General features: G+C 45.2%; 1 protein-coding gene across 1 annotated transcript in view; it reads left to right on the forward strand.

Annotated features, from left to right (window-relative positions):
* The window catches only part of NDUFA9 (NADH:ubiquinone oxidoreductase subunit A9), a 291,123-nt gene that overhangs the window by 121,867 nt on the left and 154,146 nt on the right, over window positions 1–15,110 (forward strand). Inside the window, exon 5 of the mRNA XM_069628323.1 lies at window positions 3,061–3,202. Coding sequence (XP_069484424.1) covers window positions 3,061–3,202 — 142 coding nt within the window. The remainder of the gene's footprint in view (window positions 1–3,060; window positions 3,203–15,110) is intronic.

Consider the following 15,110-nt stretch of genomic DNA (forward strand, 5'->3'; position numbering starts at 1 on the left):
CAGGAACAAGTAAACATGATACTGGTGGCCCCAATGTGGGCCCGACAGCCATGGTTCGCTCACTTGATGGAGATGTCTCTATCTCCCCCAGTGAAACTCCCCTGCCCGTACAACATGCTGTCACAAAACAAGGGCAGGACTCTGCATCCATGCCCCCACAACATGAACTTAGCAGCTTGGCTCCTGAGATCATAGAATTCGGACATCAACTGCTCCCGCAGAGATGTATGGACATTCTCAGGGAAGCCAGAAAACCTAACACTCGCCACTGCTACTCTAGCAAGTGGAAGAGATTTGTCATCTGGTGCAGAGGGAAAAGCATCAACCCAATTGACTGCTCTCCCACACATATTGTTCTATACCTGACCCACTTATTGGATTCAGGTCTAGTGTTCAATTCCATTAAAGTCCACCTAGCGGCACTTTCTGCATACACCACTTCCCAACTCAAGGTGTCGTGGTGGAAGATCCCTGTTATAAAGGCCTTCATGGAGGGAATAAAGAGAATACACACCCCGATAGCTGACCCAGCTCCCGGATGGGACCTTAACGTGGTACTTACCAGACTCATGGGCTCACCTTTCGAACCCATGCACAAAGCATCTCTTAAAGACCTCACTCTTAAGACTGCTTTTTTAATAGCTATCACCTCCATCAGGAGGGTAAGTGAACTACAGGCTCTTTCTGTTCTAGACCCCTTCGTTACAGTTCAGAGATAAGGTGGTTCTACGCACGCACCCAAGGTTTGCTCCGAAGTTCATATCGAAATTCCACGTAAACCAGTCTATAGAACTGCCAACGTTCTTTCAAAATCCTTCCAACTTGGGAGAAAAAACTCTGCACACATTAGATGTGCGCAGAGCGGTCATGTTCTACATGGAAAGAACCAGACCACTGAGGAAGACTAATCAGTTCTTCGTCTCGGTGGCAGCAGGAAGAGAAGGGGATGCAGTTTCAAAGTCCACTATTTCTAGATGGATTGTTCAATGCATCACTCTCTGCTATACTCTTGCTAAGAGAGAACTGCCCTTTAGGCCAAGAGCACACTCTACTCGAGGCACGGGGGCGTCCATAGCATTCACTGCAAATGTTCCCCTTGAGTCCATCTGCAAAGCGGCTACCTGGAGTTCTGTGCACACCTTTACAAAACACTACTGTCTAGATGCACACTCGAGATCTGACTCCCAGGTGGGTCAGGCAGTATTAAGACATCTTTTCTCTACTGTTCCTTCTCCAGCATGGGGTCTGGCATGGATTCACATGCTCATGAATATTCCCCGTCGTCAGGCTGGGAATCCTCGGTAAAGAAAAAACCAGTATCAGTTTCGTTTCTGATCTGACTTTCGTAGTAATAACCAATCACTGGTCTCTGCGTCATACGTCGAGGAGATGGAATCTGCAATGTCTCTCGAGGAGCTCCGTGTAAAGGCGACCAGTAGCTGGGCGGAAAAAAACAATCTGAGGGACCTCGACGCGTGAGGGATTGTGGGTACAACACACGTCACTATAGGGATAGTATTTCAGACACGCCTTGTCGACGTCCCTTTTCGACTACGAAAAACAAAATGCAATACTCCGCAGTGACCACTGGATGTCGGACCTATGCACAGCATGTGAATCTAAGCAGATACAACCATCAGAAATGCTTTTACGGTAAGTAATGCATTGTTATATATATATATTCTTTAAATCTGTAAGAGTTTACTTGGATACCTGTATTTACTAATTTCATTGTACAGCTCTTCAGCTCACATTACCCCTCTTAAAATAGGCTTGGCAGATCATTTACTCTACCAACTTGTGTAGTACAGGCCTACATTAAAAAGTGGGTTACCTAATGCCAAGAGAAGTCTTGTAAAGTCCCACAGTGGCAATACCGCCAATTCTTGCCACTCTTTGTTCATTCAAGCCACTGTTTTGAGTATCTAACCTGAAAATCCAGTTCTGTTCTCTGTTGAGCAGTAGATTATGGAAGTTGCCACCCCTTCTTGGTAGCTGGATTATCTCTATGATGGGCCAGTGAAAATGATCTGGACTGTGTCCTGCTGCTACAAAATAAATGTGCAACTAATGGTGCAGTCACTCTTTGGGTCCTAAGACAGGACTTCTGCTCTACCATCCGTTTTTTCACTGCCCGAGGGGTTATGCCAACATATTTCAAATTACATGGACAGGTGATCAATGACCCCTGAGCTATTGCAATTTGTAAAACTCTTCTGGATCCAAGGTGGTTTCCACCCAATGTCTATTTGGGTGCTCTGTCTAGTTTGTGGACACATAGAGCACTGACCGCAGGGCGCATGTCCTGTCTGGGACTCTGTGGTCCACAGTGTAGGTTGGGTGTTATCTCTGGGCTTTTTAGGTAGTGTTTTAACCAATTTGTCTTTCAGATTTTGCCTCTGTTTTAAGGCAAAGCAGGGCTCAGGCAGGGGATGTTCCCCTGTGTTTAAGATGGGACACAATCTCCTATTCTCCCTGTTTTTTTTTTTTTTTTCTTTTTTTTAAATTTTATTAAACCGAGGAGAATAACTGAATGCTGCAGTGATGTTTTCTCGCATTAGGGATTTTTGATGTTGTTGCAAAGTGGTTTCTCTCGGGATATTGCATGCCCTTTTGCATGTTTTTTTTACTATATGTTTGGGATAGCCACGGCTCATCAATTGGGTTTTGAGGGACTTGGCTTGCGTAACATAGTCTTCATAGTATTAGATAGACAGCACACCACCGGCCTCCTAGGGTCAGGGTGTTCTTCCGACTAGGGACAGTCTACGTGTGTTTTTGTGAACTTGATATGAGCATTGTCTTGCTTTATAGCACAACAGAACAGACTTTGGAAAAATTATATAAAGTTGTGTCTAGGAAATAATACGACCACCATTCGAGCCCTAGCTTTTTTGCGATGTAAAGTCCTACACCAGTTGGACTCTACAAATTCTTAGCTAACAAGGGCATGGTTGTTTGTGGCACCAATTGAAAATCACCCATATAGATTAATCGACATAAGCAACATGTCATAGAAATGCATGTAAATGATCTAAAAATTATGCTTTTCTATTTAAGGAACTTCCGCTTTGAAGATGTATTTGTAAATATTCCAAAAGAAATTGCCCAGCTATCCAGGGAAGCAGGAGTAGAAAAATTAATCCATGTGTCTCACCTAAATGCCGACATGAAGAGTCCTTCGAAGTACCTGCGAGCAAAGGTAAGATCTAATACGTCTTTAACTTCGTTTCACAAACATTTCTAATTTCTCTGATTAAGTTGTGCAAGTTGTGAGACAGGCATGATGTCAAGAGATGACACAGACAACAGAGATGAGACAGACAACAGATGTAACAGTTTTGAAAACCTTTAGTAAAATATCAGGATGGGTGTAATGCCTAATTTGCTGTACAGCTATGGTGGGGAATATGCTTGCCCTCACGTCTAATACAGAAATGTAGTGCAGGGATGTTCTAATTTAGTGTTCAACGTAAAGTCTGCCACAGTCTCTAGCGTCTTTCACAAGTTCAGGATACAGTTCAAACCACAAAATTCAAAAAAGGTGCTTAGGGTTCCCTCCCCAAGCTTAAGCACTGTTTCACCAAAATAACAATGTTCCAAAGGAGCTCAGGGGTTCCCTTACCCAATCTTCAAGTATTGATTCTCAAAACACCAATGTTCAGCTTTATTGTATTTCACACTTCCCTTTGTTGGGGCATCCTAGTCTAGGCGCAGTTAACAGGCCGCACATCCCACCAATTCCAGGTCATGCAACCAGTTGCCAATACCCAGTTTTCTACCACTTTGACGCATTACAGGGTTTCACCAGTTCATAGATTCAGGGTCTGCCTTTTTTTCTCCATTGGTTCTCCTTTCTATACTGTACTTGCTTGACTTTCATTTACAGCTTTGTTTTGCCTGATTTGCATTTTGCTCACACTTCACTGGCTCCTCTCGGGCTTCTTGTTAATCGCTTTCACTCGCTTATTCACAGTATTCTTATTGTGTAATATTTTCACTGTGTCCTTCGTTAGTCAGAGACTTTTGAACACTTATCACATAACCCTGACCGCTCTGACACAATGTCAGGTTCCCAATAAGTATCCCAGCTAGAAGGAAGCTCTGAGCATGGAAGAGGTGAGTTTTGCGCAAGAAAGGTGTTAGATCCTAAGCCTTTTACCTAGTGCGGGTATCTAGGGCTTGAGTACTTCATTTTCTTTAACATTACTTTTTCAGGATTCAGGCCTAGTCCCAATTAAAGATGGTGGGTTTACTGAGCAGCAATGATTGGTTCAGAGACCATTGTGAGGTAGTTTAGAATCTTTGAAAAGATTTTATTCCTTTTATTCCTGTCATGCCCAAGGAAGGTCTCAGCATCCAGAGCTCTTGTAAATAACTATAGAGGAAAACCTGAAGATTATCTAAGGAAGCAGAGGTTTTCAGAGTGAGATTCCGAGTCAGCAGAGCAGGAGCAGAGAAACCAAGATAAGTGCTGTAAACAATTTGAGAACTAACATTCAACGAAAGCCAAGTGTTAAAGTATAATTGTACATAGTTTTCAATTTAACTTAGCAAGTTAAGAAGAAGGCTTCAGTGGAACTGTAAAACCTGTAATTAAAAGCGCGGTTGACTAGAGAGACATGCTTTTGAGCAAAAACCATTTGAGTCAAAGTATTGAAAATAGGAATCCAGCGCAGCCTCTGAAGTCAGAAGTGAGCTATTCGAGGAATTAACCTAGAACTGCGCGCGAGTGTCACATTAGCATATTAAGAGACTCCGGTTCTCACTGTGGATTCAGTCGGACCGCACAGCAAGCTGCGAGCAGTAGATGGAATGTGCCACGCATCTTTTCAGAGCTGCCGTGTGGGGCACAGTAGAGGAAGAAGGTGTATCTCTACATTGCGGGAGGAAGGTGCTTTGTATCAGAGCTGCATTGTGGAACTCTGAAGGGGCAGAAAGAGTTTCACTTAATTGTGCGCCGAGCCTGAGGAAAAGCAATATGCGAAATGCATAACTGCAGGAGTGAAGAAGCAGCTAGTGATTCGATCAAATCAATGGGAAAGTAAGTGCTCCGGTGAAAAACCACTGTTAATATAGGGACAAATCAGTCTGTATAATAACTCTCCGACAAGGAGCGGACTATAGTCCTACTCAATAAAAATGGATACATCAAAGAGGCGTACAAACAACTCAATGACACAAGCTGCTATGAGATTAAAAACAAATCCCATGAAAGAATTGGAACAGACGGTGAAATCACTCCTTGAGAAATCGGAACAGGGTATCATATCGGAAGAACCAAGTTTTTGTTGACTAGTCCTGCCATAACACCCACCATATATTTTTTACCTAAAGTTCTGAAGAATCTAAAGAAACCGCCCGGGAGACCCATCGTCTGCCTTATAGGCTCGGCATTGGAAAATGCGTCAAAATATATAGATGAGGTGTTGTTTCCCTTCGTCTCTGTACTCCCTTCGTATATAAAAGACACTACAGACTTTTTGTGCAGAATAGACCTTCCTTGCGAAACAGAATATTTAATGGCGACGATGGATGTTGTCTCACTAAACACATCCATCGGACACGAGGATTGGCAGAAAAGCGTGCTTACACTACAACACCAAATTATTGAATTATCTCGAACACACCAGAATGGTGATAAGTATTTTAAACGGGTTCCGGGGACCGCGATGGCCACGACATTTGCGCCCTGTATGCCAACCTCATGATTGGTGCATGGGAAGAACCAGAGGCACAGTCGGATACAAATCAGGAACAAATACAGAATGTTGTTCTGTGGCCCAGATATATTGACAATCTATTCGTTATCTGGATGGGGACTGCAGAGGGCTGGCTGGAGTATGTCAAAAAGCTGAACCACAACTAAGATTAACCAAAACTCATTCGGACATTAATTACCTTCCTTGATGTGAATGTGAGAATCGTCAATGGTAAAATTACCTGCAACTGCACAGGAAAAATATTGGCTCCAATACACCACTAAATGCGCTTAGCGGACACCCTAAAAATTTGATCTGGGTGTTCCCAACAGTGATTTTGTGAGACTAAGAAGGAATAACACCACCTTGGAATCCTATGATTGAGAGAGCAAGATAACTGCTGCAGGTTTTCACCGACAGATGTATCCAAAAAGAGTCGTCGAAAGGGCCTTCCTAAAAGCAAGACAATTAGAGAGACAAACACTATTGGTTGGCTGTCATAAGAAAGAAAAATCAGAGGGAGAAATCAACAGCACACGTTTCATCTTCGCGTTTGACAGCCAGGCGAAAACGATTAGACACATTCTGCAAAAACATTGGAATATTTTGTTAGCAGATGCCGACCTAGCTAACAGCCTCAAAAGCCACCCTGAGATAAGTTTTAGGAGAAATAGATATTTTAAAGACATCTTGGTCCAAAGTTTCATGGCCAAAGAAGAAGAAAAGACACAAACTGGTTGACTAGGAAAAAAAGGTTTTTACAAATGCACACGTTGCAACATTTGCAAGTATGCAACCAATTGTGGAATATTTACACACCCGGTGACAGGACACACAGTTGGGATTACACAATGGATCACCTGTGAAACTGACCATGTGGTATATGTCCTCACTTGTGCGTGCCAGAAATGGTATATTGGCAGCACAGAGTGTAAATTGACAATTTGCGTACAACATGTGCGTGCTATTCTCCACAATGATGCAAATTACCCAAAGGCAAAACATTTTTCTGAATGTCACAATAACAATATAGACAGTTTTAGATTCTTCGGCATACACAGAATAGAAATGGGTCCGAGGGGAGGGCACAAAGAGAAATTGTTAAGACAAAAAGAAACATGTTGCATCCTTGACTTCGAAAGCAAACAATCCAACGGGCATAATATTGATGACGAGTTGTACACTTTTCTGGGATGTTAAACATCAATGGTCCCTAAAGAGTTAACTGTGAGGAAAAGTGGCAAGGAGAAATCATCTGTGTCTTCTGTGGAGTGTCTGAGTTTGAGTTCCCTCATAGTACAGTTTGTTTTCCTGGCTACGGAAAATTTGTTTGAATGGATAACTTGTGACCATGTTAAAATGGAAATGATCGGTTTCTCTCAATGTTTTAATTAAGCTTTTAAGTGGGTTATTGGTGGTTGTTTCTATTGCACTTTTGTTAATGAAGAAATTGAACAAAATATTCTTAGTAAGGAGCGACGGAATAAGGTGCGGGGCAAGATAGCACACCTAGATAAAGATTGATGGAAGACCTAAGCATTATGACCAATGGTTATGAGCAGTTGACAGGTGCTGAGGTAGTATGAGTATGGAATTGTTGTACACAGTAAATGTGGCGCATATTGATATGATTTATAGAGTGACCCATATTAGAGATTTTAATGATTATGATTTGCACTATTGCACTTGGCACTTTGGATTCATTGGAACATGCTGCTAGAGCAATAAGCACTTTAATGAGGCACTTTATATATGCACTTGAGATGATTTTAAGATGACTCTTAGTGGCTCAATAAATGGTGTACTTATTGGAATATGCTGCTAGAATACTAGGTATTGTAACCAGGCACTTTTATGAGTGCATTCAAGATCACCTAAAGATTACTCCAAGTGGCTTAACAAATGCTTGATTGCAGGAAAAAAACATTTTATACACTGTTTGAAGACAAAAAACATGGATTGTATAAGTGGCATGGGCACACTACGCAGCAAAAGATTTGGCAACATTGCGCTTTGTAATTTTTTAAGGATGGCTTGTTGCTACCCGTGCGATGCATGCTATACTCTTAATTGCGGACAGACTGCTAGAACCGATTTGTATTGAAAGTCCAAATATGCCACACACTTCCCCATGGTACGCAACCAGATGGGCGCCACATCTGCACCCTAGGCAGGCGTATGATCTGTGTAAAAGAGGTGTATGACGAATAAGCAACATGTTTCGTACTGAACTCACTGCACTCAGAATGTGAAAGCACACCAGGCAAAGATGGCCGACATGCAAATTCGTCTTTGGAGCAATTAGGGTAAACTAGTCCTTTTTCTATTTCACAACTAAACTTTCCTCTCCGTCTTTCCTCTGTTTTTAAGTGGGTCTGACACAATGAGAATAACTGTTGTGAGCAAGCAGCGAGTTGGCCGCGGAACACGTGAACGTCTCAGCAATATAATTGGTACACTTTGGGAGGACCTATGTATTTTGGTCTTGTGTATTTTAAATGGATTTCCATATTTTGGTGATATGACGAATTTCCCTGGCTGATTAAATAAAGGAAGACATTTTCTGAATGCAGTGGCGTGGACCCAGATTCATTTATCATTTTTGATGGTCTGCTAATTGCTGTGGAGAGTGATATCTATCTGGATGAAACCTTTGAAATAAAACTGAGTGAGCCACATTCCAAGAAAGTTTAAATTGAATATTATAAGAGAGGAAGGTTCAAAGAAGTTATGTAACCAAATATGTTAATTTGCAGGTTTCCTGAAGGTGAGATGTGCAATAATCAGAGGGCAATCGGCAGGGACCTGGTCTTTTTGTTATTTTATCCACTTCCCCTTTCCCCCCGGGATGGCGCTCCTCAGCAGTCGTAACTTAAGCATTGTTGAAGGGGGGCATGGCTAAGGAGCCATGTAGGAGGACTTGTCTTTGCTAGAGCTCCTGCAGATCCTCACATTATCCTGCTGAAAACTGCACAATGAATGACATAAATGCCCTACTGAGATGATCGTGAATGGGAAGCTTTGGAGCACATATGGATGCATTATGGCACAGACCCGTGAAACAATGCTGCCGGAGGCTGGAGAAGATCTTTAGGCGAGATCGCAACGAAGGAAAAATGGATGCCGCCTGACAAAGAGAACAAAGGCACGGCTGGATCGAGTGCTTATTCCCTTAACTTCATGCACGCTTGTGGCGGAGATGCCTGGAACGGATTAGGCGTTGGCCGGGTGTGCTGAAGACATAGTGTACATTCGACACCCTGATCGTGGCTCAAGGCGGGCACAGCCTGCATGAGGAAGCAGCTCTGTGCACTACGGCTCCAGAGCTCGTATTAACACGGAGGCAGCCTGAAGCAGAGGTGAGACGAGAGCGTGGATGGGGCCGGGCCTGATCAGTGCAATACATTGTTTCATAGGGGTCGATGTGAGAGAACTGCTGCAACCATACGCTCAGCCCTGGAACTGATTGAAGGCTTCTGTCGGCAGTGATACAAATGTATGCAGCACGATCGATCCTGATGCATACAGCACTCTAAACCGTAGCACGAAATACCGTAAGCCGTGAGAACTCGCGAGGAATGGAATGGTACCTTGCCTGAAGCGAATTGAGCAGCGGATTACAAGCTATATACGGAAGAGTGATGGAATACGGACTGCGGCAACACTACAGAGAAAATGGCGACCAGCCCCATGGCGAGAACAAAGCGCAGTGCTGCCCGGCACGGGGATGCACCAGCAATGTGCCCATAATAGAAGTGGCCAGAAAAGAGCAGCACGTACGGTGCATACCGCAGTAAGGGGGTGCGATTCCGCAGACCTATAGCGGGAGATCACTAGTATAGTGGTCGGAAAGTTGCTGTGTGCAGTGCACCTGCGCAGGGACAAACGAAGCACAAACACACATTGAGAATTCGCAGCCAGCGAACTCGGTGGCAACCACTGGAACACTGGTAAGGACATTCGTCCAGACGGGATTGCCCAAAGGACCTAACCACTGAGGGCGAGAGGGACTGCTGGTACGGTAACAGCTAGGCTGGTGATTAAAGCCATTATTGTGCTCGCTGCACTCAGGGACGCAGAGCTCTGCACTGCTACTGCAAAGGGCAGAGCAGCATGTCGCCGGAGCCAAACTGAAAATAGAGCCTTGAGCCGGAGAGTGCAGGTGGCATAGAAAACAGTTTCTAGGAGATTGAAAGTAGCAGCACACGAGTGTATCTTTACCCTGGGAACCGTGGAGAGGGCATAACCCCGAACCATAACAGCAACCATTTTAGAAGGGTGGAACAGGAGGTCAGCACGTCACACAGGAAGGTGCAACACCTAGGTGCAAAGAACAAAGGACTTCTGGGGCTTCTCAGTAAGAGGAAGCGTAAACAAGCAACAAATCGAGAGGCTCGCGCGCAAAACGGCTGGGGCCCTTTGCTACAAGTCAGCTGCGCGACCAGTACGCCAAGGCCCGTGCAATCTCCCTGCATGATACGGGCATAATGGGCATATGATCATGGCCTCCCAGCCACGCCAAAAGAACAAACGCTGCACACGCTCACATAAGTGCACCCAGCCCAAAGGCAGTGGAGAGCCGACCCAGGGTACCGAACAAGGCACCCCGAAGAAAAGGCCTGCAAGGGATACGCAGCGCACAACTGCAGGAACGAAGGGATAGGTGATTGGAGGATTAGTAGAAAGAGAACACGCTTGAAGAGAGGACGAGAGGCGCTCGAGCCCGTCGCCACACGCACTTGGCTTCATTTGCAATGCGAAGCACAAGGCCACGCGGAATACACGAGGAAAGAACCAAAACCGGCTGAGAGAACTGCCGTCGGCGTGTAAGGAGGTCTCATTGACCCAATCCTGTGAGGGGAGAAACCCAAAAACCTGATTGCGGCAATCCAGAGCATAAGGGAGAGGCATAATGGCATCCAAACCCCTGAAATCAAAAGGGAAACAAGCTACGATAGAAGATTACACTAAAACGCCCCATGCAATGGAGGGGTCCAGCAAGAAAGACAAAAATCAACAACCAGACAACATGCTGGAGCGAGACAATCAGCCAATCCTGGATGCAATCGCAGACCTGAAGTCAGCTTGGGAGACCAAATTGGAAGCAGCTATGGTAGATCTTAAAACATAATTGGATCTCAAAATTGGAGCAGTACAGGATGACGTTAACATCCTGAGACAAGATGTCAAGAAGGTGACGGAACGTACGGGCGAACTAGAGAAAGAGGCAAGCTCAAACTCTGCGGCCTGTAAGTCGCATGCTTCGGAGATCCATATACTACGTCATCAAGTGGACAACTTGGATAGCAGAGCTGAGAAAGCCGAAGGACGGGCCCGCAAGAATAATGTACGCATTGTTGGGCTCCCGGAAGGTGAAGGCCAAAACCCTATGGACTATATAGAGACCATGCTGCTACAGGAAATACAAGGCGGAGCTCTCACTCAGGGATTCACAGTGCAGAGGGCGCATAGGGCTCTCACGAGGAGACCGCCACCGGGAGCCCCTCCAAGGCCGATCATCGCTAAGAACTATCGAGACAGGGAGAAGATCCTAGAATTGTTCCGGAAAGGAGGCACGATACACCGGGCGGCGGCACCCATTACGGCGTACCCAGACTATATGCTCCTGATGCAAAGGAAACAATTGAACTATGGGTCCATCAAAAAGAGGTTGCGAGAGGCGGCTACAAGTACATGCTGATGTACCCAGCAAAGTTGAAGGTACTCCACAAAAACAAGGCCCTTTTTTTTGAGACGCCAGAAGAAGCGACAATGGCTAGACGGCCAAAGCTGCCCGGATGAGACTGGCCTGCAGAAGATGGACGGAATGGAGAAGTGAAGCTGTGCCTCCCGAAGCCAAGGTGCTGTATTACTTAAGACAATGGGACTAGAATATAAAAAAAGAGCACAAAGCAGCATTACAGTATTTGGTGCTTAACATTAGAAGATTTGTGCGCGCAGCTTATTGAGCATAATGCAGGACATGGCGGACCCACTTGCACACCCCAGTAGTTTAGTTAGTTAGGTTGCCGGTAGTAAGGTAACCGTCCTGGGGAGTTCCCATTATCGTTTCGCCGAGATGGGACTAAATGCGGGAGCGCCTGAGATTCAGGGATGGAGTTGGGCAGCAGTTTGGGGTGGGCAGGGAGGGTGGGAGGAAGGGAGTTGAGGGATTTGGATTTGTTGGGAGGAGGGAGGGGAGTTTTGGGAGTTGGGGCGTTAATAGTTCGGGAACAAGCCTATAAAAGCGCGCATCCAAGGTGAAAATGGATAAAGAGAGCGGAGGGAGGAGGGACGGAATATGGGTAAGACATGGGAGACTGAATATAATAATGACCTGGAATGTTAGGGGGCTAAATAGTTATGTCAAAAGGAATAAAGTCATGATGTATCTAAAAAGACAGAAGGTATATGTTGCACTGATGAAGAAATGCACCTCACTAAAGAGAAACTAGAAGTCCTAAAAATGAAATGGAAGGGCACCCTTATAGGTGCAACATATTCAACCTACGCCATGGGGGTGGTCACTTGGGTGGCGCCACATGTTCCATTTCAGTTGTTACAGCCCACGACTGAGGCTGATGGGAGGATTTTCATACTGAGGGGGCTGATTGAAAACGGAGAAGTATGCATCGTTAATACATATGCCCCGAATCAGGACACAGTGACCTACTTTAGGACCCTATACAGCAAAATGAGCCCGTACCAAGGCTGTACAGTTATTTGGGGGTGGGGACTTTAACTGCACATTGGATCCAACAGTTGACAGATCAGATACGAAATATGACAGACCCACCCCTGCTGCCAAAGCCCTAAGAACGCTACTGCGAGACCTCCAACTCGAAGATACGTGGAGGCTGTGCCACCCGCACGACGGGCACTACTCTCATTACTCGGCCCCTCAAAATATGTACACGTGGCTGGATTACATATTTGTCATGCCAGAGATTACCCGAGAAATTGTGAATCCAGAATACAAAGCAAGAGTCCTTTCAGACCACTCACCACTGACCTTATGGCAATATGCAACCCCCAGAGCCAGGATCCCCACTTGGAGACTTAAAGCAGAGGCCTTAAAGGACACGGTCTTTAGAGAAGACTTCAGAAACGAAATGGCAGAATATTTTCGAATTAACACAGGAAGTGTAAAGTCAACTGAGACCCTGTGGGAAGCTTTTAAGGTGGTGGTTAGAGGAGCAGCTAAAGCCAAATCCAAGGGACTACAAGGGGGTATATTACTACAACTTCAGAACGCGTAGGAGAAACTAGAGGCATTATTAAATAATGGGAACCATTCCCAGCAAGACGCTAATAACATCACCCAACTACAGCAGGAATGTATGGGATATTGGGAGAGATTGTGTAACTTAAACTATAAAAAATACATGGAACAGCAACACGCTGAGGGGGTTAAACCAGGAAGATTATTGGCATAGTTATATAAAAGCGAGATCCCTAGGCTCACGATCGGAGAGATACAAGGAAAGGGTTACAATTATTGAATACCCAAGAGGACGTGAATGAAGGGTTTTTCGAATTCTATAAGCAATTGTATAGCGATACTGTATCGGGGAATGAAAAGGAAATAATAGAAACCCTGGAGGATATCGGTTTACCCAAAATAAGTGCCGAAGAACGAGAACATTTAGAAGCCCGATCACACTTCAAGAACTGGAGGCTGTAGTGGAGCAGCTACCAACTAGTAAGTCTCCAGGCACAGATGGCTTCCCTAGTGAATTCTATAAAACGTACAAGAACGTAGTACTCCCGCCCCCTCCTTCCCGGCTGTTAGCAATGCTAAATGAAGCTTACGAGGTGGGGACACTGCTGGAATCCCTGAGAGAAGCGATCATTATCCCACTCCTCAAACCCACCAAGCCAGGCACAGGCTGCGGATCGTACAGACCGTTGTCAATGCTGAACCAGGACAGCAAAATCCTAACGCCCGTGCTGGCAAACAGGATGAAAGGGGTCATCGGCAGATTGATGCACCCCAATCAGACTGGATATGTCCCGCATTGAAGTATATCCAATAACCTTAGCAGGTTACATCACGTCATAGAGCAGTCCGAGGGGGCCTCAGGCAATTTATCTATAGTGTCCTTAGATGCAGTAAAGGCCTTTGACTCTGTCAAATGGCCATGGCTGTTGGCAACTCTGAAAGAAAATCGAATGGGATCAGGGTACCTGAAATGGGTGGAATTACTGTATAGCTCACCACTAGCCAGAGTTGGAACCAGAGCAGTCATTTCGGAAAGATGGTAACTTAGTAGAGGCACAAGACAGGGATGCCCCTGGTCCCCGATGTTGTACATCCTGGCATTGGAACCTCTGGCGATATACCTGAGACGACAATATGAGGAAGTAGAGATTTATTCAAAGGGAGGACTGCACATAATATCGCTGTATGCAGACGATATGCTACTATATCTGAGATACCCAGAGGAAAACCTGCAATATATCCTCTAGGTACTTGAGCGATTCGCATCGCTCTCGGGTATCGTGGTAACCCCTAAAAATTCCTGCATATTCCCCCTAGGACGGTATATAGGGGTCCGACACGACAAGCTACCATTACTGCCAGTGCCCTGGGTGATAGATCCCTTTAGATACCTAGGAATCGATATTTACCTCACAACGGAGGCAGACCATATAAATAACACCGAAAAAGCTCTAACAAAAATTGTCAATAGTACGAAGCTCTGGATCAAACTCCCCCTAGCTATGATAAGGAGGGGGGCACTATTGAAGATGGTGGTATTGCCAAGATTACTGCACCTCTTTGGGAACATGCCATACATCATACCGAGGCTCTTCTTCACTAAACTCCAAGGCATATGCAGAGAGTTTTTATGGGTGAACACAAGGAAAAGGATAGCCCTATGGAAATTGCAAAACATATGACAAAGGAGGCATACACTTACCCAACTTTGAGATTCATTACCTGGCCAGCCAACTGAGATACGTAACTGAAGGGCTAGCCGAAGACTCTACAGCAGAGTCCAGGCTGTTGGGACACGAATGTGCCATGTATTTCTTGAGAGAATGGATCTGGCTCCCTAAACGTGAAACGGGAAAAGCTCAGGTTTGCTGGTACTGGGGAGGCAAGTGTGGCGTAAAATGTGCCAGTCCATAAATAATCCGACCCCCATATTCACTGCAAGTGCCGCTAGTGACACTAACTGGAGGAGACGCCCAACTAAGGAAATCGATGCGCACACATTGGGAGCCAGTAGGGATTGCAACGACGGGCGATATATGGCATGAGGGGGTGGCAAAGGGATTTGATGCGCTGGGAGAGGAAACAGGATTACATCTGGGACAACATATAACCTATGCCAGATTAGTACGACAGGGGAAAGAGACATAGTACGAAATAACGCTAGAGGAGCAACCAGACATGGCCAT

Source organism: Ambystoma mexicanum, chromosome 12 (assembly GCF_040938575.1).
Source record: "Ambystoma mexicanum isolate Mex_15411 chromosome 12, UKY_AmexF1_1, whole genome shotgun sequence".
NCBI lineage: Eukaryota > Metazoa > Chordata > Amphibia > Caudata > Ambystomatidae > Ambystoma > Ambystoma mexicanum.